This window comes from Miniopterus natalensis, chromosome 6 (genome assembly GCF_054644295.1).
Source record: "Miniopterus natalensis isolate mMinNat1 chromosome 6, mMinNat1.hap1, whole genome shotgun sequence".
Lineage (NCBI taxonomy): Eukaryota > Metazoa > Chordata > Mammalia > Chiroptera > Miniopteridae > Miniopterus > Miniopterus natalensis.
In genome coordinates, this window is record NC_142086.1 from 64,486,849 (window position 1) to 64,514,079 (window position 27,231).

The window sequence follows — 27,231 nt, forward strand, 5'->3', positions numbered from 1 at the left end:
GAATTTTAGAACTAAAGTGATCTTACAATTAATTTTGGCTTCTTCGTTTTACACTAGAAAACTAAAACCCAAAAAGGTAAAATGACTTGCTCTGCAGCCCTTACCTAGTGAGTATTGAACCCGTTCAAGCTCTTTCCTGGTGTTCATTTCTGCATCATCTCTGTTTTGAGAACTAGAAGATTTCATTTCCCAATTCATTGTACCTTATACCCTGGAGGGTACTCTACATATTTTTAACTGATAATAAATTAATGAGCTAAGTGAAATCATATCACCATCATTTATTTTACATTCTAGTTCAACTGAAAAAGAATTAATGAATTAATAAATCAGAGTCACTTTAAAGTAAAAATAAAGTACATAAAAACTTTCAGTCATGTTATTTTATGGCAGAATTGATAACATGAGTTTTTTCAATGTTCTATTTCAGCCTTATTACAGCATATCAGTTACAGATAAAAAATCTAACTCTGACAATTCTTTCTACTAAAATGTCCTTTTTAATATTATGAATTTAAAAAATCATCATAATGTAAAGAATCTATCCAAATAGGTAAATTCCCTCATCTAGAATGCCAACTGGTTAACAAGGGTCTTGTATACAAGAAGTGAATTTATAGAACAGAAAAACAATTCGGTCTTTGCAGAAGCTTCTACAAACAGGAGATGTGAGAAGTGCTCAGAACAAAGAAGGGGTCATCCCTAAAGAATACAGGAAGCTTTGATCTTTTACTTGCCTAGAGCGAGGTGAAAGGGTAGAGTCTTAAACAAGTCTGATCTGTGTATTTAAGTTAAATGACACTTTCAACATGTACTGGCAAGTGGAAGGGTTACTCAAATGGCGAAAAATTCAGGCCGCAGATCTTGTGACTGTACAAATATAGCAAATGTAAAATAAAAATTTAAAAAATAGGTTTAACTATGGGAAATAACGAGTCCTTAAAAGGGAGTGATTCGGTATTCTAAGAATGCAGAGGAATTAAACCCCAGTAATTTCAGACAGTTTATATTCTTGCTCATATTTTAAAGTTCTGTAGTTCTAGAATTTTAGGCTTGTTGTGCTTCCTGGAGTTCTAAGGCTTGTTGTGCTTCCTGGACTTGTAACCACTGAGACTTTTAGCAGACCTGGGAAACAGTGACTCATTTATGGAGACCCACGCATTTGAGAGAACACCACAGGACAGAAGGAAAGGTGTGACAGCTGTGCCTCTGTTTTGACTCACTCTGGGAAAATGTTATGCCCTTCGGTTGTTTGCTAATTTTTCCAGAGATAGCATATTTGTCTCTGCAAGGTCCATCCAGTTACTGTGTAAGGATTGGTGGAAACACTCCTGATTAGTGAGCCCTGTGTAGACAGTGCCTGGGAACATCCTCGACACCCACCCACTCAACTTCCAAAGAGAGCTTAAATCTGTTTGGCAAACTTAGCACACTATTTAGAAACATTGCTTCTAGTGGATAAATCCATCATGGATGCTAGGGTTTTACCTTTCTGTAGTCATAACTGCTTGATTTTTTTTTCAGTAGAAACTTCTCACTCCTGCTCACTCTCCTTCATGGCTGAAAGTGACTTAGTATTAATTTTGATTTGAAGTGGACAGAAGAAACATCAGGAAGCTGTTCTCTTCGGTCACACCTGCAGCCACGGTCATTGCTTGGCAGATTCACTAACTCCCACGAGAATCCAAGCAGGGCAACCAGAAGGAGAAAAATGACAAAGTTCAAAAATGAGGCAGTTCTCCAGTCTCTAACCGTAACTCAAGGGAACAGATCTTTAGTCCAGGCAGCACTCACCTGACACCTAGTCACTGGAACCCACGTACAAGGCAGAAACCCAGTTACCTGAACCGAGCCACAAGGCCACAGATGGAGAAGCAGGGCTGTTGGATGCGGGTCCCAGGGTGTTGGCCCGAGCCTCTAATTCCTTTTTGCCTTCATTCAGGTCTCTCCACTGGTCTGGAGCAGGTCTGTCTGCATGTGGAATCCAGAGCAGGTCTACCACGTGGGGGATCAGTAGTGCCACTACAGTTATGCAATTTATGCACAAAATCACCTCACCAGGCTGAAACCTAGCCCCGAGCCCCTCCTTACCAAGCCACATGTCTTACACAGCCTGTGTTGGCTCCTTGGCACCATCTATTTGTAAATCCCCCCAAAAGGCTCTCAATGTGCTGGGGTGACCATGCCAGGAGGCTCATTTGGCCTAAAACTCACAGGCAGGTCCTCATATTTACATTTCTGGAGATACCTCCAAAAGATGTTATACCTACAGCTACAGAGACTCCCCAGATTGAAGGCAGAAGACTGGTTCATCATTCAACCTAGACCGTGTGCCAGTACAAGACTACCTATCTCTGGTCATGAGACCTTTGTGTGAATCCGAAAAAGGCAGCCCTGTACCAGCAAGCATGGTGGCAACAGAGAGTGAGCCAGATTTTAATCCCTGCTCTTCCGTTTGGCTGACCTGCACAATCAGTCATGGTGGCTCTGCCTGTATATCACTTTTAAAAATAAATCTGGAAACTATTTTGTAAGCAGCAAAATTATATATTTTTGTCTTAAAGTATTGATTGCTTTAACAAATAAAACAATTCCACAATTTTTGTAACTAAGTTTTGGCATACCTTTATTTTAAATATATCTGACCTCTGAGAAGCCCCAGCCAAGGACCAGGAGGGAGGGAGAAAGGGGCTGGAGGGAGGCAGGCCTGACACCTTCTTCTGTGAGCCCTGCACTAACCGAGGCTGCCTGTCTGCTCTAATCATTTTTCCTACAGGAAATGTCATTGCTTCATTTCATTGCAAGAAAATGATGTCATCTTGCGGGGCCCTGATCCATTTCCTGACTTTTAACCTGAGTCTTGTAACCCTTTTCAGCTGTACTGCACCCAGAGAAAATGAAACACATTGAAATGTAAAGGCCAGCGTGTCTCATAAAGGCCTTTGAGGCCCCAGGGTGGGGTTAACTTCTGCATAAATATTAATGATTAAAATACAGTTTTGTTTGGGTGTTACATCCTGGATATGGCATGGGCCCAGTACCTAGGAAAGTAAAGGGGAAGGAAATAGTATTCAGGATGTATCTGTAATTTCTTGGCAGAAACCCTTCCTTTTCTATATTGAGTTTAATTAGTAGGGACAATGTTCGATTTAATTTGGATGCCTTGCTTCGTTTTGCTGTTGTGGTGGTTTTTGTTGTTAATCTCTCTGTGAAAATAAATAGTGGTTCCCAAACTGATATTTTAAATCTTAAATACTGCATTTGTGTCTCTGTGTCTTAGGATTGGTTACAACCTCAGCCTAAATGACATTATTAAGCTATTTCCTGGAATGTCAAGGGCTGAAATTGCCCCGTCAAGAACGACTCTGTTCTTTCAGGGATTTCAGTGAAGGAGGGCTCAGATTGCACTCTTGCTCTGTTATTATAAGTTTTCCCTGGCCGGAAACCGCTGGGTCTCAGATAATTTGCATATAGCCAATAAGAGTGATCTACTGTTCTATGGAGGTTTTCAAGATTGCATGACAACACCATGGAAGAATCTCATATGGGGAAAGGGGATTTTTTTCCCGTTTTCCCTAAGCCCCATTTTAAATAGTTTCCTTCCCACAAGCTGATGTGTCCACATTCAAAGAGTTGTAAGTAACCCAGCCCATTTTCCTGCCTTGGCCTCTGTCACTAGTCCAGTAATATTAACAGCCAAACAAAACTGGAAACAGGCTGTTTAAAGTAAAGGTGCCTTATTCCTTCTGGTCTGTAAAGCAGACTTCTTGGCACAGGATGGTGAGAGTTAACCATTTAGTTCTCTCTAGGCGAGGGCATAGCAAAATGTCTGCTCTTTTCTTTGTGAATGCAAAGGCAAGAAATAAACCCCTGTATTTCTTGATATCTGACTATACTTTTGAACAGTTTACACAAAGGATTCCACTTAACCTAAAGCACCTGGTATTGGACTACTTCCCTTAGTATCCATTTGAAATCCTCAGCATTTTGCACATTTGCCTCTTGTTAACGTTCCGGGAAGCAACTATGGGCCTTCACTTGTCCTACAGTTGGTGCTGTAGCAGCTGGAATTTCAACTCTTAATAAAATGTTCCAGAGTTCCTTTAAATCCTTTCAGAATAGAGTGGAATGTAAATAAGAAAGCAAAAATGTAAATAAGTAAATAAATAGCTAGGTTGCCCAATATTGTGTGGGAATGCTCAAATAATATTAAAATTAATTCAGACACTATACTGATAAATTTGAAGCCCCTACTTGTGTCATCACCAGGCCAGGACTAGATATCATATTGCTGCATTAAGTGACAGATAAATGTGTTGATTGAAAAGCTGAGGCCTGGGAGGCTCCTAAAGGACCTCCAAACATCAATAGTTGAGTTGTGTGTCCTTGAACATGTCACTTAACTTCTCTGAGTATCATATTTTTCATAATATGCCTAAAGTATTATGTCTAAAATTTTTATTCTGTACTCATCCATTGTCAAATGAATGGACTCTATAAAGACTGGTGTTCAAAGGCAACTAATAAGTGTGTTGAATGAATCCATATCACTAGACACTATTTTTGAGTGCTTAAGGTGTGTTAGAGTTTCTGCTGTTTGCTTTACCTACAGTGTATCACTAAATTCTCTCAGAAAGTCTGAGAATCAGCTACCTCCGTCAGCTCCATTTGACCAGGGATGAACTGAGGCTATTGCCTAAAATGACAGAGGACCAGGATCTGAACCTAGGGGTTTCTTCTTCCAAAGTCCTGTCCACTTGCTGCTACTCTATACCAGTGCTTCTCAAACTTTAGAGTGCATGAGAATCACCTGGAGGAGAGCTTCCTAAAACAGATTGTTGGGACCAAGCCCCAGAGTTTCCAGATCTTACAAGTTCCCAAGTGATGCTAATGCTGCTGGTCTGGGGATCACATTTGAGAACCACTCCTCTGTGCTGTTAGGAGCTACAGGTGGGACCAAAGCAAAGAGAAGATAAGAAGCAGATCTCTGGCCGAATTAAGAAAGACTCTTACATTTGGAGTCACTCAACAGGTGGGTGGGGTTGCCTCTTGGGAATGGTTGAGCTGTCAGGGGCACGTAGATCTTGGGACATTTGATGAGAAGTTGGCCTACAGGGCCTCTAAGATCCCTTCCAACTATTAAACTGTTTGTCATGAGTGCCAAAGACAAGCTACAGAGAGGCCAAGAGGGAGGGTTATACTCTCCCTGCAGGGGTACTTCTCATATGGCCACTATTTAATGTTTCAATTGTGTTTGAAGACCTAAAGTCACTTTGGTGATGGCAATGAAGAAATGCTAAGAAAAATATTTCCTTAATTTAGGTAATATGGAATTACAGTTTAACGAAACATCACACAGGAACAAGAGAAATTTAAAGAAAACATTTATTCACTGCAAATTTATATTTAAGATTTCAAAATTTCTATGAAACTTTTTTAGCCAACAATGATGAAATTTCAATTTTTAAAAATCATAACATGTAAATCAGAAAAAACAAGGTGAGTAATCAAAAAGGACTAAAATGTACAATTATTTCAATTTTTATTTTACAAGAACATAGAGAAAAAGTGTTTAAAGGTCAAAATTACTGGCAAATATTTCAAAATCATGGCCACAGATATAACAAATTTAAGAGGAACATTGCTTCAAATTTATTGTCCGTTCTTTTGACCCTAGGACGAAAAGAAAAATAAAGTAGAGTTTATTTCTACAATTTATCAAAGAGAATAAAGTGTCACTTCTGACATTTAATTTCACCCTTTTTATGTCACAGGAACCCAATGAGGGATGACTCAAGTAACAGTATCATGGTACCACTTAAGAATTTAAGAGAAAACACCAGAGAGAAGAAAATTGGTGATACTGGTAAATGGAGATGGCAGAAAGAAATAAAAAAGAAATATAAGTGTAATAAAATATCTGGCATAAGCATAAAACAGTCAGGAAGAACTGTTACTTTTGTGGGTAGGGCCATCTAAGGAAGTGTGGAATCTCTCTGTTGAATATCTCTTTTGGTCACTTACTGTTTGTTTTGTCTGGTTTGGATTGGTTTGGGGCTTTTCGAAAATTAACAGAAAGAGTAAAGGGTACTTTCTGAAATCTTTGAATGGCAGCCAAGAATTTAAATTTGATTAGAAGGAAGGGGAAGATAGCACTTATCAAGTCCCATGCTCAGTGTAAGGCTCTCCGTAGTAATTACATCATTCCATTTTGCAACATGCGAGGTAGGTGTTATCTCCAGTTTACAAATGAGGAACCTTAGGTTCAGAGAGGTTCAATATTGACTTGCATGAAGGTACTCAGATAGTAGGTGACAGAGGAAACAATTTCACCTCCAGCTGTCTGGCTTCAGTAATACCATGGCACATCAGGTTTTCCATGTGTTATAAAACTGCTGAAAGCAATTTTTCTTCAATAAACCACTGTTTCTTGGTATGAGAATTCAAATCTTTTTCCTTTGTAGTCCTTCCTGGAGATCCTTCATGGGTTCCAGTGACCATAGTAAATTCCCTCATGAGATGTGAATTGTTTTTCAATTTGAAATACCCCCGCTCTAGGTTCAGGTAAAATTTTAGCTCTGGCTAGGAAGACATAAAAATGACATCTAGCATCGCAATCTGCGACTCTGCTACCGTTGATCTCTCTGCTCTCAGTCCCACCTTTCCTGCTTACCTTACACAGTCCTTGTCCTCAAGGAACTCACATTCTTGCAAAGGAGCTGAATACATGTGGCTGTCACAGGAAGGAGGTTGGCCGTAGCCTGAGTGTGAAGGGGAGCCATAGAAGGACGTAAAGCAGAGGAATAACAAGAGCAGATCTGAACTTTAGAGAGCTCATGTTAGGGCCCATGTGGACGATACTTCTTAAGAAAGACAAGACTGCAAGACTGGGGTCAAAGAGGTCTGAATGAGAGAAGTTGAAGGGCTGAACCGGGACCATCATGGTTAGTACAGAGAAAGGGAGACGGGATAAAGAAATATTTAAGAGGTGCAGTTGTCAGGATATGGTGATTGACTCAGTCAGGTGTGAGGAGTCAAGGATGACTCCCGGTGTTAGGCCTGTCCTGAGTGTCCTGAGTGCTGGCAACTGAGCTGGAGATACAGGAAGAAGAGTAGGTATTGAGGACAAGGAGATGATAAGCTTCATTATGACATCTTGAATTTGATGTGTTTGAGGACACCCAGGAGAGTGTCCAAAAAATAGTCAGATATAGAGCTCATTAAGAGTGGTAGAGAAAACTGGGCTACAGATACAGATGTGTGGGGCATTAGCCCAAAGGTAGTAACTAAGGCCACCAGCCTTTAAGGGGTGAGCAGGGCAAAGGAGCCTTCTGAGAAGACTGAGAGGAAATAACATGAAGAAGGAAAGGAACCAAAGCAAAAGGTGCATGTGAGTCAAAGGGAAGAGAATTTCATGGAGAAAAGTGGTCAATAGTTTTGAAGGCTGTGAAGAGGTCAAAGTGGACTGAAAAGAGTCCATTGGGCTTGGCTACCTATAGGTCATTCATGGGTAATCTTTGTCATGGGAGATTCAGTAGAAGAACAGTTGTTAAATAATACATATGGCCTAGATTTAGACTGCCTCATAGACCATGCCCTTCAGCACTAAGTGTATTATAAACTCAAAGCAAGTCATCATTTGCATCTGATATGTGACCAACGAAAGACATGGAGTGTCCAGTGGCAAGCTCCAGTACCTCATTGGCTGAAGTCCTCTCATTTCTTCTGAGTGCTCACAGTGTTTTGGTTTTTTTAAAATATGTTTTTATTGATTTCAGAGAGAGGAGGGGAGAGGGAGAGAGAGAAATAACAATGATGAGAGAGAATCATCAGTTGGCTGCCTCCTGCACTCCTCCTACTGGGGATCGAGCCTGAAACCCAGGCATGTGCCTCAACCAGGAACTGAACCATGATCTCCAGGTTCATAAGTCAACGCTCAACCACTGAGCCACACGGGCTGGGCTGGGCTCACAATGGTTTTTAATTAATGATGAAACTGAATATTTACCCTAAATGAGAGAAGAGTAAGACTTACACATAGAATCCAATTGCCCTGTCTTATTCCTCGTGGAACCCTTTTGCATCTTCCTGGGCCCCTCTCTTGTCCCACATGCTAACTGTTACTAAATCCCGTTGATCCTACCCCCTAAATATCTCACGTGCATCACCCGTTCTGCATGCCCAGCATCACTCCCTAATTTAGAGCTTATTCCTCACCTAGCCTCTTGTCCTCCTGGCTCAAATCTCGTTTCCCCTCAGTCCCTCTAAGTCAATGGAGGACCTGAATGTATGCTGCTCATCTTTCTGTCTCTACCCTTTAGCCTTTAGCATAATATTTGACACTTAATATATTTTCAATAAATGTAGAGGAGTAAGTATAAGTAATGAATATTATATTTAGGGCTTTGGGTGCATACTCCTTGACACATGACAAGAGAAAAGTCATATACAGTGAACAGAAGATATTCTTATCACATAGGTACTAACTACCACCCAGCACTTAGTAATTCACTGCTTTAACTAGCACTTTCCTTTTCATCTAGGTTAGTTATGTGATGTAAGAGAAGTAAAACATTTTAAAATAATCCTTTTTTGCAAATAAATTGGAGTTATAAGTTTCTTACTTATTCAATAATATAATGGTGAGGGTTTTGTTTGTTTGTTTTTGTTTTGTTTTTTAAAGACAGCCAACAAGATAATGCTGTTTGGTTTGATATGACAAATTGAATATTGAGCAAAGAAAGGTTTTTTTCTAAAATGGTTAAAGTGATCTGTGAATCTGTGACAACTCTCATACCATCTCTCACAAATAATATTGCTGGTGTACATGACTTCTTGAGCTCGCATAGTAAGGCCATGTGGTGTCCCCCAGCAAACACATCAGTGTGGCACAGGACAGGCAAAGAGAGAGCCAGCCATTGCTGCTCACATTTCTCCCTTCTGAATGTTAATCTTCTCCAGTGGAATAAAGTTGTATATCAAAATCAGAGGCTAAGCCAGATCTGGAAAGGTCTTAAGAGACTGGCTGGCCAAGCTCTGTGGTCTTAGAGATGAGGAAGCTGAAGTTCACCTCTACTGATGTGTACAGTGGTGTCCACAGTCCCCGCTGGCTCCCAGGGTCAGTCTGGGACGGGAAGTGTCATTATGTCATTCCCCACCCTACACAACCCCCATTGTTTTTCACCTTAATTACTTCCTCTGTTTCTCTCCCTTCTTTCCTATGGGGAGTTAACTTAGTCATCCAATAATAGCCATCAAGTATTCTCCTCTTTAATTAATAAAATTTAAAGTCTCCAACCAGCATTGTTACATTTCTAAATGGTTTTGTGCTCACATATTTGCACCACTAAATCATTCTGAAATATTCACTAGTATTTACAAAGAAAACTGAACTTACATGATTACAGAGAATGGCAGCTTCTGATTTCTACTCAAATTTCTGTCTTTTTAGAAAACAAAAATTTCCTTTTTATTTTAAATATATTTCTTACTTGTTTTATAAGACTTAAAATTTCATTTAAAATATATTATTAATGAGAAGATTTTACATTAACAGTAAGGAGCAAGGAAAAACCCCACTAAGATATTTTATATTAAAAGACTTATTGACTTTATGTCAAAAGAAAAATACATTGACAATAATTTATAAAGTAAAAATTGACAAAAAGCTATTCTCAGGTTACTAACCCCTTCCTGCCTATTGCTCTCTCTTTGAAAAAATATCAAGTTTATTTTAACATATTACTTTAGCCCCTTCCCCTCTCTTAGTAAGTTGCTGTCATCCTTGGCATGGTTCCACTGATTAAATAAAATAAAAATATTCTGGAAAAAATAACTTCCATATCTAAAATATGAGCTATTTTTTGTCTGTGAGAAACATAAGAAAGATTGTTTATGAAAAGCAAAGACTATTCAAGGTCACTTGGAATAGGTAGCAATGAAGATATACCACCTAAGAGGCGTGGCCCAGCTGCAAGGAGGCTGGGCTCCACGCCCTGAGAAACCTGGGAAAAAATCCTGGCTCCACATGGGTACCTCAACAGCCTCATCTGTGAAATGGGGATAATGAACTTTGAAGTTGTGTGAGGAATAAAGGAGGTAAAGCACCTGAAAAATAGGAACTGCCCAATAGCACCTACAATTATTCTTCTATTACCCAGTTTTATGTAACTGCTATTATTATTCCAGAGAAAATAATGGGACCACAGGAATAGTAATGCCCTGAATTATCATTACTTTTCTAGATTTGGATTTTTCTACTGACCAGTTTGAAGAAACCACATAATGGAATTTGTTAGGAAGAAATGCAATGGAGTCTTACTGTTCTATGGTCCTGTTTGAGTTTTACTTCAGATTAACCCAAGGGGATTTAGTTCCTAGAAGCAGCAGAAAAATCTGCTATAGCCCAACAGGAGGCCTCAGACCTTGAGGATCAGAGTCACAGGTAAACTTATTTCAAAACATATTTACATTGTTATATTTATGTTGCTAATGATGCAGCGGAGATCCACTGGAGGATCTGAAGCCAGTATATTGCTGCTTGCTAATCTGTCTTCATTTTGGAAGAAGAGGGTCTTCCACTGATAAATATTTTGTCCCCATATGTTTTCGAACTGCATTTAAAGGGTTTACCTACATCTTTTATGGGAAGCAAATAGCTCAATTCATTGAAAAAAATAATTAAAACCATTGTCTCACATGATAAGGGGGAAAATATTTTCTTTCCCCCTTTCATTAAAAAAACAAAACCCCAAAACCCAAACATAACAATGAATAATGAAAGGAAAACAAAGGAAGCCTCTCCATTCCTGGAGGAGGGGCAGAGTAGCTGCAGGGGACAGCTGCAGTGCGTCTGGCGTCCCAACTCTTTTCTTTCCCATCACTTGAAAGAATGTAGACAATTCTGGCTATGATTTAGTTTCTCGACTTAAATTCTGTGTTGTGCTCATTTGCTTCCTGCACTGTGTCCTAAGCCGACAGGGTCACTTTAGCCTGCGTGCAGGGAGGGGCACAAGCAGGGAGCGCTTACTCCTTTCCCAGCTCCACCCCTTCCCATGAGGCCCTGAAAATTTGGAAGGGCTCACTGTCTTAGTCGGCTCTGCCTGCTAGAACAGACTCCCATAAACTAGGTGGCTTAAACAACCAACATTTATTTCTCATTGTTCTGGAGGCTGAAAGTCCAAGGTCAAGGTGCCGGCAGATTCAGGGTCTAGTGCCAACACTCTTCCTGGCTTGAAGATGACTACTTTCCTGCTATATCCTTACTTGGTGAACAGAGAGATATTTCTGGTCTCTTCATCCTCTCATAAAGGCAGTAATCTCATCATGGGGGCTCTCTTATGACCTCATCTAAGCCTAATTACCTCCCAAACGCCCCACCTTCTAATACCATCGCAGTGGGAGTTAGGGCTTCAACATGAATATGGGAGGGGGGGCGTGGCAGACATTTAGTCTGTAGCACTCACACGATGCCTTTGTGAGTGTTTAGCAAAATCGTCAAACCCTTTGTGGCTCAAGCATTTCTCACTGTGGTTTTGGTTGGGTACAAATTAACTGCACCCTCACACACCATTGCTGTGTGATCTTCAGCAAGATTCTATGTGTCTTCCCTCTCAAATCCATATGTTGAAGCCCTAATCACCACTGTGGTGATATTTGGAGGGATATCATTTGAGAGGTAATAAAGTTTAGATTAAGTCATTAGGATGGAGCCCCTATAATGGAATTAGTGCCCCTATAAGAAGAGAGAGCTCTTCCTCTTCCCAGGAGCTGGTACAGGAAAGGCTATGTGAGCACAGAGTGAGAACGTGGCATCCACAGGCCAGGAAGAGAGGCCTCACCAAGAACCAGTCATGATCTTGGACTTCCAGCATTCAGAACTGTGAGAAATAAATGTGTGTTGGTTAAGCCATCCTCTGTGGTATTTTGTTATAGCAGCTCCAGCTGACTGGAACACAAGATCACTTCAATTCTACTAAACTGAAAGACGCAGAGAGGAGAAAGAAATAATAAATGTGGTAATTCCTAAGGAGCGTTTAATTCATTTCTGAAAACATGTTTTTGAACTTACAGAAAAATACTCTTAGAAGTGAATGTTTTCTATAATATTGACCGGTACATATGGATCTGAAAAAAATTGACTTTGTTCTGTGATAAAATAAAGTACAACTACAATTTTTCCCAAATCTTCCTTCACACCGTCACTTTTTTCTTTTTTACAAATTTTTATACTTTTTGAGTTTTCAGATATGGACTATATTTACATAAGAGAATTTTAATTTTCAGGCAGACACTTAAAAGTGCAGATTTTAAAGGCATTTTTGGTGTTTTGTTTATATATGAAAGACGTGTGAATCAGCGGCATATTTTACAATATTTATTATAGTTTTCAACAAAATTTTAAAATATTACTTATTCCTTTTAGCATGTCAGGACTCTAACAGCACAACTATATTAGAGTTCATTAAATGTAGAATCACTATATAGAATTCTGTATCCCAACAAGTGACCCACCTTTCCTTCTAAGGAAGTTGTGTGTTTTCTAGAATTTTGATAAATACTACATTTATTTCAATGCTGGAAGTTGAACATAGCCGAGATTTCTACCTGGTAACAAAGGTTTCTACCTAGTAACTAAGGCTGTATGTGTTCCTTGTGGGCTCGGGGCAGTGCTAGTTATTAATACCTAACATCACCTCACCGTATGTCAGCTACTCATCTTCCCTAATGAAACATGATCTACCACGATGGTGGACTAAGTGGTGTCTAGTTATCCAAAACCACTCACCAAAGACATGCTGCTTATTAAATTTATCTGGAACTCTAACCCAAACTAGTGTTACATTCTATGCAGATGGGAAAACTGAGATTCTGTCCAGAAGTGACACTAATATTATCTTGTCCTAGGAAGAGAATTTTCATCAGAATCTCTTGGGTCATGTGTTAAAAATGCACATTCCCTGCTGCCAACCCCAGAGTTTCTGACCCAGTAGGAATGATCTTGGATTAGATCCAGAAATCTGGCTTAACAAGATACTGATGCCACTGGTCCACTAGGAGAAACATGTTGTACAGGGTGGGGCAAAAATAAGTTTACAGTTGTATGAGAAACAGAGTTTATTCTTGTATCCCTGTTTATTAATTATTGTATTATTTTTCATACAAATGACTGTAAACCTACTGTTGCCTCACTCTGTAGTTGTTTTGCGTCCTATTAGCTTAGAAATCACACACCAAGAACTGTATCCTGAACAAGATGGGCCAAGGCAAAACTCTGAAGTTGGAGAGCTTTACTCTGTTTTTAATTAATTTGGCCCCAGGTACTTTAGGTGGCGTCACTATTGGGTCTTCATGGGGCTCGCTTACCCAATTCTTTGTAAATTTTTAATTTTTTCTCCCTGCCTTCTATCCTAGGTGTCTAATTGACTATCCATGCTGAGGAGTTATGGATCCCAACACTTAAATGTGTGTTTCTCCCAGGCATATGCTCCGTTTAACAAAGGGCTTTAGAAATTCAGGATGTTCATCACGAGGGAGAAATCTCAAATACTAAACTTCTAGATGCCCTGGCAATATAATAGGGGAGGCAATTTTTGTCTGTTCATCTCAACTCTTGGTGAGGGTCCTTGTAAAATCAACTCTGTTCTGAATAATGTACAAACTAGGAAAAGGGCTTGCACCAGACACTGAATCTGCCAGCATCTTGATCTTGGATCTCTCAGCCTCCAGAACCATGAGAAATAGATATTGCAGACTTATGTAGAACTTCAAGAGGACCAATTGACCACAAAAGGCTTTGAGAGTGTCAATTCTTGTATTTTTAGCTTTAATGGTTGGTGTTCATAGGATCAAATTGGGAGAAAAAAATAACTGGCTAACCTTACTTAAATTCACCTGATCCTAATATAATACTGACTTGAATCATAAAGCCAGTATGAGAGTTTTCCCTGGGGAATAGCTCTTTCCAGAAGAAAGCTGTTCAACCCACAAAGCAGTGACCCAGTATCAATACCCGTAGAAATTTAGAATCAGAAACCACTTGTGCTCTTCTCCCAGTGACCCTGCTCTAAACCTCCTGGGGGCCAGAGCCATGCCTATTATGGTCTAGCGGAGGAGGAAAGGTTGGGTGACAAGGAGACACAGAATAGATCTGGCTGCTTAAGAGAAATGGCTCTGGGTTCTGAATCTAGACACATTAGCTTGACCTTGGGCAAGTTACAGAAACTTTTTAGCCTCAGTTTACTATCTGTAAAATGGGAAGTACACTGATACACAGTTAACATATAGTTCATGTTTCTATTATTATCATATCATTAATATTATTATTAGCTCCTTTGGAAAAAGTTAGAAAATAAAATTTGATGTTAGCCTGTATCAGCCTCTCTGCCGGAGTAAGAGTAGAAAGAGTGGGATGTATATCTTTCTGAATGGGATAGAAGCTAAATGAAGATATCTGTATTTGACTAATATTAAAAATAGTAAGGCTGCTGCTTTCAATTACCACACGAAGCTCTTAGTATTTATCTCAATTAGTAATTTTTTAAATTGCCTGTTGAGATAAAAATTAGCTGGTGCTACTACATCCATACCTTTAGTTATCACAACTGCATATTTCCATTCATTCCCACAAAAACAATTATTGAGCATCTATTATGTGCCAAGCACTGACAAGCATGGTTATATAGGATACAGTGCTGAATAAGGGACAGATTTACTATGAATACACAAGATCTTCCATTTTAGCATTCAGGGTGGAACAAGAACCAGCTCCCCCTTTCTTGAAACTTACGTTGATGTGTCCATTCCAGATAAGCCTTGCAGAGAGCTTGAGGAACACTGTCAGGGACGCACAAAACATGGCAACGCTCAGGCACAGGTCAAGGGTTTGAAGTGTCAGGTGGTACTCTTCGTAGTGTGGTGGATCCACGCACACCGATGTGAATTTTGCATACGGAAAAGGAAAGGCGACTGCATAGCCAAGATAATTGGTCCCCGCAACCCCCGAAAATGAGTAGAAGCAGTATGGGCCGAGGAGAGCCGATTCCAAGGCTACTGCAAAATGCAGTGGACATCCCATAAGGCTCAGAATCACAAATGTGAAACTAGCTTCCCACTGAAAATAAAGCAGAAACAAATTGTTACTTTGGGAACCAGATTTCCCAAAAGCTTCTTAGCAATAAGAAGAAAGAGATGCCAGGTCTTAATTTCTCCCCCGGGGAAATGAAGGAGAAATGGGCCACAACCTTCTCTTAGGCTCTTGTATCTTCCTCTTCAGTCCACATCATGGAAGAATAACATCAAACAACTGGGGCAAAAAATGAAATCATGAGATCAATCTCACTCAACAAATATTTATCACCTGCCATGTGTTGAGAACCAGTCTGGGTGGGAAAAACAGATGACTAAACAGAATCCCTGCCTTATCCTAGGACCTTGCCAATCAGGGTGTGGTCCATGGCCCACTGACACCCCCTGGGCCATTGATAGGAATGCAGAATCTCGGGTCTCACCAAGATCCACTGAATCAGAACCTGCATGTTACCCAGATCCCCAGGTGAGTCACACCCACATTTAAGTTTGAGAAGCACTGCTGTGGCCACAGGAGAAAGATTTCTAATGAGATCAAGGCAGTCTTTCTATATGCGGGGATTACTTGGTTCAGTATTATTAAAATTCAAGATATTCTGACTTTTCATTCTTTCTTTAAGGGGAAAGAATACAGGGAGATTGGGAGGAGATCCCCAATTGAGGAGTCGATACTTGAAATTGCATTATTGAAAGCAGAGGAACCTATAGATCTCTTCCTTCAAGATGAAACCCAGGAGCACTAACATTGGCTCTGTCTTCCCCAAATGACAACACTTACAATAATCACAGGAACTTGTAGAAAATGTTTGGAGCAGGAATCAGATAAAAAATTTTAATTGAAGACATAGTTTATTACTAAAATCTATCTTAGTAAGGCATCAGTTAGACAGAATTCAATTATAATGGGAAATGACATTCTCCATGTTCTCTATCCTGAGCTAGTAGAGATTTGATCTTTGAATCCACTGTACCATCCTCCTCGATGTTGTGGAAGTAAAAGGGGTTCTGTAATAAAACGGACAAGTCCAGTGACAGAAAGTAACCTCACCGGGTAATCTGATCATAAATTCCTAACTGGGCAGATTGTGGTGGGAAGTCACGTCTCAGGCTTAGAACTTCTTTAGTAAATGTTTATCTTCGCCTTAAGCAAATCCTGCCCCATTGTCCTTGTGTATCTAGGTTGACACACCTTTGAAATGTCCCTTTTCAGACCCCTCCTTCTAAGGCACAACCACCCTAAAGAGAGCATGCAATCTTGCTTGTTAATTACACGGCATCCAATCCCCATCTTGCTCTCTCCCACTTCCACGTAATCTTCCTTATGTTCCTTCCTTGATTTCAAATGCGTAAAAGAACCTGCAAAACTGTCATTCTCCGAAGAAGTTTAGATCTTGCTTCTTGGCAATTGTCGTCAGTTTTGACTCAAATAAAATCTTACAAAAATTCTTTACAGGTTTGGACATTTTTCACGTCAACAATGTCTACATGTTTACCAAGTGTCTCTGGGTCCACTCTTTGTGAGCCAACTGTAGGAGTGCACCGGCTGTGACGGCCTGCGAAAGGAAGATGGAAGAATAACATCCACGATAGAATGTACCTCGGGAAAGAGTTCAATCTGTCTCACAACTTGACAACTTTATCATGAACTAGAAGAAACAGCAAATGGCTAAATGGATTTATGGCTCCGATCTCCTCTTCATCCGTGATGACAATGAGGAAAACAAGCCATTAGTGTCATAAAGATATGATTCATTCAAGCTCATTTTTTGATTTTCTGTGTTGTCTTTGCTATCACAGTTATAACCTTTGCTACAGTGAGGTGCCACTGCAATAGAAGCTTGGCTTTATAACCCTTGCCATATGTTCCATTTTGATTAATTGTCTATTGTTCATCTTTCTTACAAATTGCTAAAACTGCACATGGGAAGAACCGGAATGGAAATGTGTCACAAAACCCTGAAAACCCTCTCAGCGGCAGCACTATCTTTTCCTATTTGCTTTCTCTTGAAAAGCCTGTTGGTGGGATACAAATACGCAATCCCTGTTTCTCAAGTAACAAAGATTATCATTAGAATGAATGCATGATGGGGTGTTTATTGTTCTGGGTGCAGTGGAGTCCAGCTTTTCAAAGAGAGTTCTTTATAGTCTCCGTGGAAGGAAAAAGGCCCAAAGTACAGAATAAAAATAGTTACACAAAGAAGGGAATGGTGTCACTAGAACTGAGCAATAGATAATGAAGAAAAAAAAAATTCTGGGCTCATCTTTGATTCAGCACCAGGTCTGATAAAGGAGACCTTTGTGGTCACTGAGCCTGGAAATCACTTATTCCAACCCAGAAATCGTTTGTTCCTAGTCAAGAAATATTTTGAGACTGAGAGAAAACCAGGAGGAGATGTGCCTGAAATAAGATATAGAATGAGGGCAGGCCTAAAAATAGTACCATTTAGGTTTTTGACAGAGAAATAAACATGAATGTATATATATAGTCTCAACAAATATAAGGGGGAGAAAATCAGAGCTTCTACCAGTGTGGTTTTGTGGTATGCTGCTTTTGTAGCTCTGGGTCTGGCATATTTATTATTTTGAGACCTAGCATTTCATTTTCCTGGCATATTTTATTTTGAATGTTGGATTTAGAGAATTCGAGAGGGGGGAGCACACACATACACTCACACAAAACTTCTCATGCAGCTAAGCCTGAAATTCCAGACTTGGCATCGCCATACCATAAAACTCCCATGGATAAAAACAGAACCATCTGTAGTCAAGAGAGGTTGGCTTGATTCTGCAGGAGGAAAGTTTCCAAGGGACCCTACGGAGGTTGAGCCAGCACAAATAGTACAACAAAACTGTAACAGTGCTGGCTAAGCCCACGGCCAGTCTACGCTTTCAGAGGCAAGGCGCTCAAATGACACGTCACTCCTCTGTGAGAAACACTAAAGCAAAGGAGATAAAAGCAAGGGAGACGCCTCTCTGCTGGTTTAACTCCAAGCAGATAGCTGACATTATCAGATGCTTAGATTCCAGGTTGCCTTAACTACTTGGGCATGAACTGTTTCTTTCCTTTCAAAAGTTGAAAAATGCTGTTGTAGCTGCCAGCTTGAATTTTACTTTGTTTACACAAAACTTTGAAAAAGATCTTTCATGGAGTAGGCTGGTGCGTGAATACTAGTAACTTGTTAGATCCACCCTGCAGGACGGGGCTCAGGAGCCCAGCCCACTCATCTTTACTGGTACCCCTCCGCCCAGCACTGTGCACTGGAGATGGAGTGGGAGTGTGCCCTCAGGAGTCACAGCCTTCCCCTTTTATTTCTTTAAAAAAATGTTTGGGTTTAGATAGGGAGGGGGAAAGAATAAAAACAAGGAAGCAATTTGAGGTAGGGAAGAGGTCAAGTGGGAAAAGGAAAGGTGAGGGAGGGAGCGTCTGAGAGGGACAAAGTTGGGCAGAGCCAGCAGTCAGGTTGTGAGGAAGCACAGGGTGGGGTGCTTGGGGAGGGGGCACCCTCCTTCCTCAGTTCCTCTCCACAGGCTGGTAAGTGCTCAGTTCTAGGGACAGTACTTGGGTTTTGCAACAGTTGGGGCTAATACTCTGATTGCATGATAATTGTGAGCCCTCCCACTAAATCTTTAAATTGCTCAAGTAAAGGATGCAGTTCCCAGAAGAAGATGAAGTGAAGGAAGCAGGGAGCAGTCACAACAGAAATAGAAACTTTTAGAGGAATCATTTTGATATGGGCTAATTTATTCACTTATGAACGTCTGTTATGGCTCTGTTACAGACAAGGGATGTGACAGATGCTGTGTAGATAGAATGATGACAACAGTTAACATTCATTGAGCACTTACTCTCTGCCAGGCACTATCCAAACACTTCACACGTGTTCACTCATTGTGACCCTATCATGTAGATCTACTTTTTTGTTGTTGCTATTAATTCTCACCCGAGGATAATTTCCCCCCATTAATTTTTAGAGACAGTAGAAGGAAGGGAGAGAGGGAGAGAGAGAAATATCGATGTGAGAGAAACACATTGATTGCACCCAGACCAGGGCCAGGGACCAACCCTGCAACGGGGTGGGGGTGCACAGTGAGAACAAGAAGAAGGTCCTCGTAATTCTGATTTGATTTAAACTAATTTTAAAACAATCATTTTTCCCCTCCTCTCAGCACACTTTACTGACCTGATTATAGTCTCTCACCTTGATGATTGTTGACCCCTGAGGCAGCAGAAAACTGTACCTGGGTTCTGACTAATGGTCACAAGGTTTAAGGCCCTAGCAGGCTAAAAAAGATAACATCTTAATCTAAGTTATGTTTCAGCTCCTCTGCCAGTAAGTCAGGATGACCCTCTTGGCTACCTCTCCTTGAAACCAGTTCTGGATTCCAGAGCTGACCCCGGAGTTGTCCTCAAGACCTGAAGAAACAGGTACTGGCCAGGTAACTCAGTTGGTTAGAGCATCATCTCAATAGACACAGCTTGCAGGTTCGATCCCCAATCAGGGCACATACAAGAATAAACAAATGAAAGCATAAATAAGTGAAACAACAAATTGACGTTTCTCTCCCTCTCTCTTTCTAAAACCAATCAATAAATTTTAAAAATACATTGCCCTAGACCTGAAGAAGTGATTTATTACCCTTATCTCACCTCTGACCAATCAGCTCCTAAGAGACCCAGACTCTTAACCCACGGTGTCTTGTGATTTTGCCCTATATAGTCTGTAAACTACATGCCATGGGGGAGTAGGCTCTTTCAGGACACAAGCTCACCCATCTCCAGACTGGCCAATTTTAATGAACAAATTCCTTTCTTTACTGCAAACCCCCCACTTGTGTGCATTTTTTGTCCAGAGGTTCAGGCAGGATGAACTTAATTATTGGGCTCCAGTAACAATTAGATGTGATGGGGTAGGAGTGGGGCTGAGGATGGGCTGGTTTCAGGCAGTGCCATCCAAAGCACAGTCCTAGGACCAGCAGGACAAGTCCTTGGGAACTTGTCAGAGATATAGAATCTCAGGCCTTACCCCAGATTTACTGAATCAGAGTTTGCAATATGTTTTTATTGATTTTAGAGAGAGGAAGGGAGAGGGAGAGAGAAACATCAATGAGAGAAACATCGATGGGCTGCCTCCTGCACGCCCCCTCCTGAGGATTGAGTCTGCAACGGAAGCATGTGCCTTGACAAGGAATCCACCCAGTAACCTTTCGATGCTTGGGAAGATGCTCAACCAACTGAGCCATACGGGCCAGCCAGCACCAGAGTTTGCATGCTAACAAGATCCCCTGGTGATTCATATGCACATGACAGTTTGAGAAGCACTAGTTTAGAGGAAAGGATTGAGTCAAACATTGCTCCAAGGTTTGAAAAAGACAAGGAAGCCAGGAGAAGAAATTGTTGTTTTTGGTGGTAAGAAAATTTTTTTGGACAAGCTGAACTTAAAGAAGTTTAGGATATCTAAGGGGAAAATTGACCATCAGGTGGTTAGAAATCACAGAACTGTTGAAGCTGTAAGAGACTTAAGCGGTGGTGAAATTAAGTCCCTCCTGTAACAGAGAAGGAGCCTGGAGCTGCATGGGTAGGTCTAGCCCTATCTTTCTCCCAAGTTCCCATCTCCAAGCAGGGTTCTGGGTAAAGCACTTTTGCTCACCATTGGCCAAGTCAGTGGGCCCTCCAGGCTTCAGATCTTGTGAAACTCACTGTACTTTGGTTTCTTCATAGGATCTTGATCTATAAGATAAGTTTTCCTGGATTAAAGTAGAGCTCAGACCTTAAGATGCTATAATCTCCTTGCTGCATACTTTCCAGCAGATGATGCGATTCAATAACTAGTTCAGAGATTCTAAAAAAACTGCTTATCCTGTGGCTGGCAGAATAGACCTAGGAGTCTGAGGACCAATATTTGTGAAGAATTCAGAAAGCCTTGAATGAAAGGCACTGAACAAATACAAAGCGCTGTGCCACTCGTAAAAATCTCTCTCTTACAAGTCTCCAAAGAGATAGGGAGTCATTTGCAAAGGGAAATGTCAATACGATTGAAGCGTATAAATTATCTCTTCACCAGAGGAAGATACACTTTGCAGGCAAGTTGAGAAATGACTGGCAAGGAAGGTTGCGAAATGAGTCAGAGGCCTTTTGAAGTTGACCCTGATCAGACAGAGCTGTGGTTCAGTAGAAAACTCACTTAGGAAAAAGAAATTGTATTTCAAATTTAAACATTATTGAAAGTGAACACTCTCATTGCTTTCCTTTTCATGAGGATTTTTTCCTGCTTTAGTATAAATACCAGCTTGACCTTTAGTTTTTGCAGTCTAATCAGAGTTCAACTGTGTAAAGAATTCTTTATCACCAGCATGGAGAGCATGGGATTTATTCACTTGTTCAACAGTGTTTATTGAACAATATTTATTGAATATATCTAGTATGTGGCTCACTCTGTTCCAAGTGTTGGAAATACTGTAATAAACAAAATAGAAAATACAACAACCACCCTGCCCTTGTACAATAAACATTGGAGGAGAGCAAACAAACAATAAATAAGCAAATTATACAGGATATTAGATGGTGATAAGGGCTATGCGGAAAAATAGAGCAGGGAATGCCAACTGTGGGGAGGTTTGCCATTTTAAGTAGGGTAGTAAGGGAAGGCATCAGTGAGAAAATGACATTTGCTCAAAGACTTAAAGGTTAGGAAACAAGCTGTGTGTGGGAAGAGGCTTCAGGGGGAGAACAGGCTGTACAAAGGCCCTGAGGCGGACACATCTTGGCATATTTGAAAACAACAAGAAGTCAGTGTGATGGGAAAGAAATGAGCTAAGGAGATGAAGTCCAGGAGGTAACAGAATGGGGAACTCAGCAAGTCATCAGGGAGTGGGATGGGAGAGTGAACTGGGTGGCAAGGGGTTAGGAACAAAGGGTTTGGACAGTGAAAGGCATGGTGTCAACCAGCACCTGTACAGGGCTTTAATATTGGCAAAGATCTTTATTATACAATCTTTGCTCAGGTTGCATTTATTCTCTCAGAGCATCTTAGGGTTGGAGAGTTTCACATAAGCTGTTTTTACTGGTAAAATACCCCATTTTATAGGCAACAGCAATGGGGTACCGGTTAGGTGAGGGGTCTTCTCCTGACCCCATACCAAGAACATCAAAGTCAGGACTTGAAAGTAGGCCCGCCTCTTCAAATCCAACCTCTCCAACGCCATTTCCCCATGCTGTGACTCTCAGAATAAAATAGTCACCAGCTAGCTCCATGCTGGAGATATGCCATATAGATTCTCCGGATCTAATTGCAAAACAGAAGTTTGTTCTATAACAAGCATATATTCAAATTACCAATATCAAATCTTACCAGATCACGAATATCTGTTGATTGTATTATAATAGACTTTGCAGGGATAGGCAAAGAATTGTAAGAAAGGAACACAGGGTTGGGCTATAATATGATTTTGTTAAACTTTGGATCAGATGTGAAGTCATAATTTTTAAAAAATTAAAGAGTAGAAAATATTAGAATTCATTTCACAGAGAAGGTTAGGTGTGGTTTTGTGAAACTTGTTATATAGATCTAGTTATTTATATGTATCAATATCTATTTACCTAGAGAAAAATATATAAGTGGAATTACATATGTTTCAGATGTAAAATTCTCTTTTTACTTTGTATCACCAATAAGTTTGGAAGCTACTTGACTAAATGTAACTGCCATCTTTGCATTCTGGTAGGTGTTTAATAACTTTTTCTTTGAATTAATATATAGTTTGGGTAGGTGTTAGGGAAAAGAGCAAAGGGCCAAGACTGGAGTGGTGGATGTAAAATAATGTATTTAAAAAGAAAAGAAAAAAGAAAAACACCATCGAATGGTCTCCTCATTCATTCAGCTCTACACTCCGGCTTGTTCTCATCTGCACACTATCATTAAACCTCGCTGGACCGAGTTCTGCCACCATAAAGACCTTATTTTACACTCCATTGTAACTCAAAGCATTTACATGTTTTGTAAATAGGTAGATTAAAATTATATTTCCTAGGATCTCATATTTAAGTACTATCCCAATTAAAGTCTGATTTTTTTTAAAGACTTAAAATGTTGCCCCTCCCAAGAGTGACTACATTTTAATAGAAAATTTCTTAAGAGCAAAAGGCTCTAAATTGAATTCTCTAGTCTTCAGTGGTGAGCACCAGGTAACTTGGGGGGAAAAATGAAGGATTTGTTGTGTCTGTGAGCCTCTGTATCTCCTAAGTCATACCACCCCAAAGCCAGGGCTAGATGGGCCACTTCTTTGACCCATGAGTCTCACATACCAGTTTGATCTTTCACCTGTGCAATCAGTCAATGAGCAGACAGTGAGCACCTACTTGGTGCCAACTTGTACTTGGCACATGCATACCTTCCTAGAGAACTGGGAAGTTTGTGAAGTTAGTCATCCAACTTCTTGAATTAGTTTCAGGTCAAATAGTTGTGTGCAGAGAAAAAGGAGAGAGAACTAAGATTTTAGGCTTGCAAACTGGGGTTGTAAAGATACATGTCAGCATTTCTAATGAAAGCATAGTCTGAAAGTTATTTTACTTTGTTTTCTATTTTAAAATAATTTTTATGGTTGATATTTTGATTGGATTTATTGCAGTGACATTGGTTAATAAAATTATATAAGTTTCACATGCACGATACTGTAATGCATCATCTGTATATTGTATTGTGTGTTCACCACCCAAAGTCAGGTTTCCTCCCATCACCATTATCCCCCCTTACCCTCTTCTACCTCTCCCAACCCCCTGATATATATAAACTTCCAATTTCAAAACATATTTTAATTTCCTAGAATATCAAGGTGAGAAGATTAAAACAAAATAACTTTTTAAGAATTTCTTGAACAGTATTTCTGTTATAGTATACATAACATACAGCACACATAATAAAGTGATTTTCAGAAAAATCCTATATTTAAAATGCAACTAATAGAAATTAATGTTCTAAGGTAAATTCTGATTTTTGGTAGAATTTTAATTTTTTCATATTGTTGGAAAACTTAAGAAGGTATGTTATTCTGTTTCCTCTTTCCCTCCCTCCTTCCTGTATTCTCTCAATATATGTAACAAAAAGTTTTCCTACCAAAGCTCCATTCCAGATGGGACAAGCAATCCAGACACTCCATCCTATGAACCAAAGCTTGAAAGAAAAGACTGGGAAGAAAGCAATAACTCCGGAGAAAACACTGAGAGCCCCCAAAGTAATGAGAATCCGGCCAGCAGGCTGGTACAGGCCCTGCATTTTCCTCTGTGACTTGGGTCCTTGGTCTCAAATATGTTCTGTTACCAAAACATGAGGGTATGTCAGGCCTCAACAAACACAAGTTTCTTAGAGACAGTAGCCATGATACATGTGGACTGTTGATCTGCTTGGAAACAAGATTCCAAATGGTTTGACCTATGATAATAAATGGAATGAAATAACCCTTGACATAGATTTGACACAATAAATTCTCATACTAGTTTACTTGGAGAGGGAGAGAGAGAGAAATCAGTCCTCGTTTGGGGCGACCGCCTTCATTCCCTTCATTTCGCCCGTCGTGGGGAGTGACCACTTCCTGGCTTAATCAGGCTCAGAGCCTTGCTGACTGAGCTAATTGTTTCTCAGCTCAACCTGCCTAGTGGTTCCTGCATAAAGCCAACATCCTTTGTGCACAATAGATCCACATTCCCAGCACAATTTCCCACAAAACAAAGAAAACTAAGCACTCTGATCACCTTTCATTCCATGTAATTTAAATGATTTAAAGCAAAAGTAAGACCTCTCCTCTTTTTGAAGTTCAACCCTATTACAATTCTTTTTTATTTTTTTAATACCAATTTTTGGTATGAACTTATTCCTAAATAGGCATATGCTTCATTCTGGTGTTCTGCATTGTTTTCACTAAACCGGCTTCACGTTAGTTATTTTATTAGTAATTCAATTATCAAATAACGCGCAAAGATAGAAATACATGCAGTTGTAAAATAAACTTTGAGGGGTAATTTATTAGTTGAATAAAATACCGATCTCCATTTATTCTTGAATTGTAATTCAAATTTTAGCAGTCGGGCTTATGTACATTTAAGCAGTTGCAAACTTCAGCTCTTGCCTTTGAGATTGTGGAGCTTATGTGGTTTTGACCGATGGGACATGTTTGACTGTCTCTTCCAAGATAATATCTTGAAAACACAGACTTCATTCTGAAACTATCAGAGTCATTTTCCTACTCAATATTAACATCTTTTTTCTTACATAAAATGATGAGAAAGAATTCTATGGATGGAAATGCAGTGGCTCAGAGCATGGATTTTTGGCATCAGACAGAGCTAGGATCCTGTTCTTGTTCGCTATCTAACCAGGTATGTGTCCTTGGGCAAGGTCAAGTTACTTCACTTTCTAGGTCTATTTCTTCGTATGAGAAATGGGAGTAAATTAGTGCTTATCTCATCAGGTGGTGATTGAGATGGTTAAATGCGACAATACCTATAAATGCTCAGCACTAAGCTCCTCCCGCATAGCAAAGGTGCTCAGTTAGTTATTTACCTGTCCTTATGCTGGGACATTTCATCTGGGGAGTTGTTTCACCATAAGACAGAGGCAGAGAATTGCTGCTCTCATCTGATAAACATCAGGCTTGGCTATTCCTGATCAATTTAGTAAAAGCACCCGAAGGCCCCTCCCAAGTCCTGTGAGGAGAGAAGCTTCCTTCTGATTCTCTGCTCTTTTTCTCTTTTTCTGTCTGTAATAGCCAGGCCGCAGCATGACCCAGATTTTGAAGCAGTTGCATTCCTGGATGTACAGAAACCAGAAAACCAGCTCACGCTTCTGCTGTGGCTATTTCCCATCTTCTCTCAACGCGGGGCAGTGTAGTCTCTGGTTTTCTCTCTAAGGCCTCTAGATAAATTCCACAAGGGCAGATGCTTGCCAGTCTCATATATCCCCTAGATCAGCGATTTTCAACCTTTTTCTTCTCATGGCACACATAAACTAATTACTAAAATTCTGCGGCACACCAAAAAATATATTTTTTGCCAATCTGACAACAACAACAAAAAAAGGTATAATTTTGATTCATTCACACCGGATGGCTATTGTGTTGACTGTTATCTTTTTAAAATTTTACAGTCTAAGGCAAAAGAGGTCAGTGCCCCTGACGAAATAGTCAGGTATTGCATTTAAAAAAAATTCTTGTGGCATACCCAGTGTGCCTGCTGGATGAAAATCGCTCCCCTAGATGTATAAGACATTTCCAACACCTAGAATAGTGCCTGGCCCAGAGCAGTACATTTGTCAAATTAGTTAATTAATCTATCAGACGTCCCAGCTCTGCATTTGGGGTCCCGGGGGCCTGCCAAGTGTGGATCTGTCTCTGTGTGCCCGTCGTTGCCAGGGTGTGCTAATGTTAGTGAGTTCCCCTGTTACAGAGGGAAGAGGCCTGTGACAAAGAAAGACTCATCTGTTCGGATTTGGTTTGAGCTGTTTCAACTTTTTCCTTTACTTTTATCTCAAGGTTACAGCTACATGGTATGTCAATATACTGTGGGTCAGATCACTCTCTCCTGTTTGCATGTTTGGAAAATAAAGACTGTTGAAATACTCATGTTAAACAGTACAAAGATGGCAAACAAAGAATATTTTTGTTTTCATTTGGGGATGGGGGGGGACTCATTCAGTGTTTGGAACATTGACAGGCTAACCCTGACACTGCCAGTGTGACTTGTAAACCTGAATTTATCAGTGATTAGAAGAGTCACTGCCACTTAATATAACAAAGAGAAGGGACAGGCAGGACTAGGGATTTCTTTCTCTGTTTCCAGCTATACCTTTCTGCAGGAATCTTTCCACATGAATTTCCCTAAAGCAAGGAGAGTTTCAGGGAGGGCAGCAACTGGGAAGAGCAGGAAGCGCAGCTCTGCTCCTGGCCCAGGCTCCCTCTCTCATCTCTGCGTCCTCAGTGTTCAGCAGCCAGCCAGGCTCACAGCCCCCCCCCCCCCCCCCCCCCCCCCCCCCCCCCGTCCCCCTTCAGGGCCCTTCCCTCCCTTTTGGCACTAGTTTACCGAAAGGTGGTGGGTCTGTAACCCTGGTGGAGGAGGTGGAGTGAAGGTCTTTGCAGGCTCCTTTGTAGACCTTACTT

At 40.4% G+C, this 27,231-nt stretch overlaps 1 protein-coding gene across 1 annotated transcript in view; it reads right to left on the reverse strand.

Annotated features, from left to right (window-relative positions):
- The window catches only part of TMEM212 (transmembrane protein 212), a 50,544-nt gene extending 26,188 nt beyond the window's left edge, over window positions 1–24,356 (reverse strand). Inside the window, 5 exon segments of the mRNA XM_087817819.1 lie at window positions 14,789–15,112; window positions 16,581–16,640; window positions 17,814–17,858; window positions 17,861–17,899; window positions 24,198–24,356. Coding sequence (XP_087673945.1) covers window positions 14,789–15,112; window positions 16,581–16,640; window positions 17,814–17,858; window positions 17,861–17,899; window positions 24,198–24,356 — 627 coding nt within the window.
- Window positions 24,357–27,231: the final 2,875 nt, after the last annotated feature.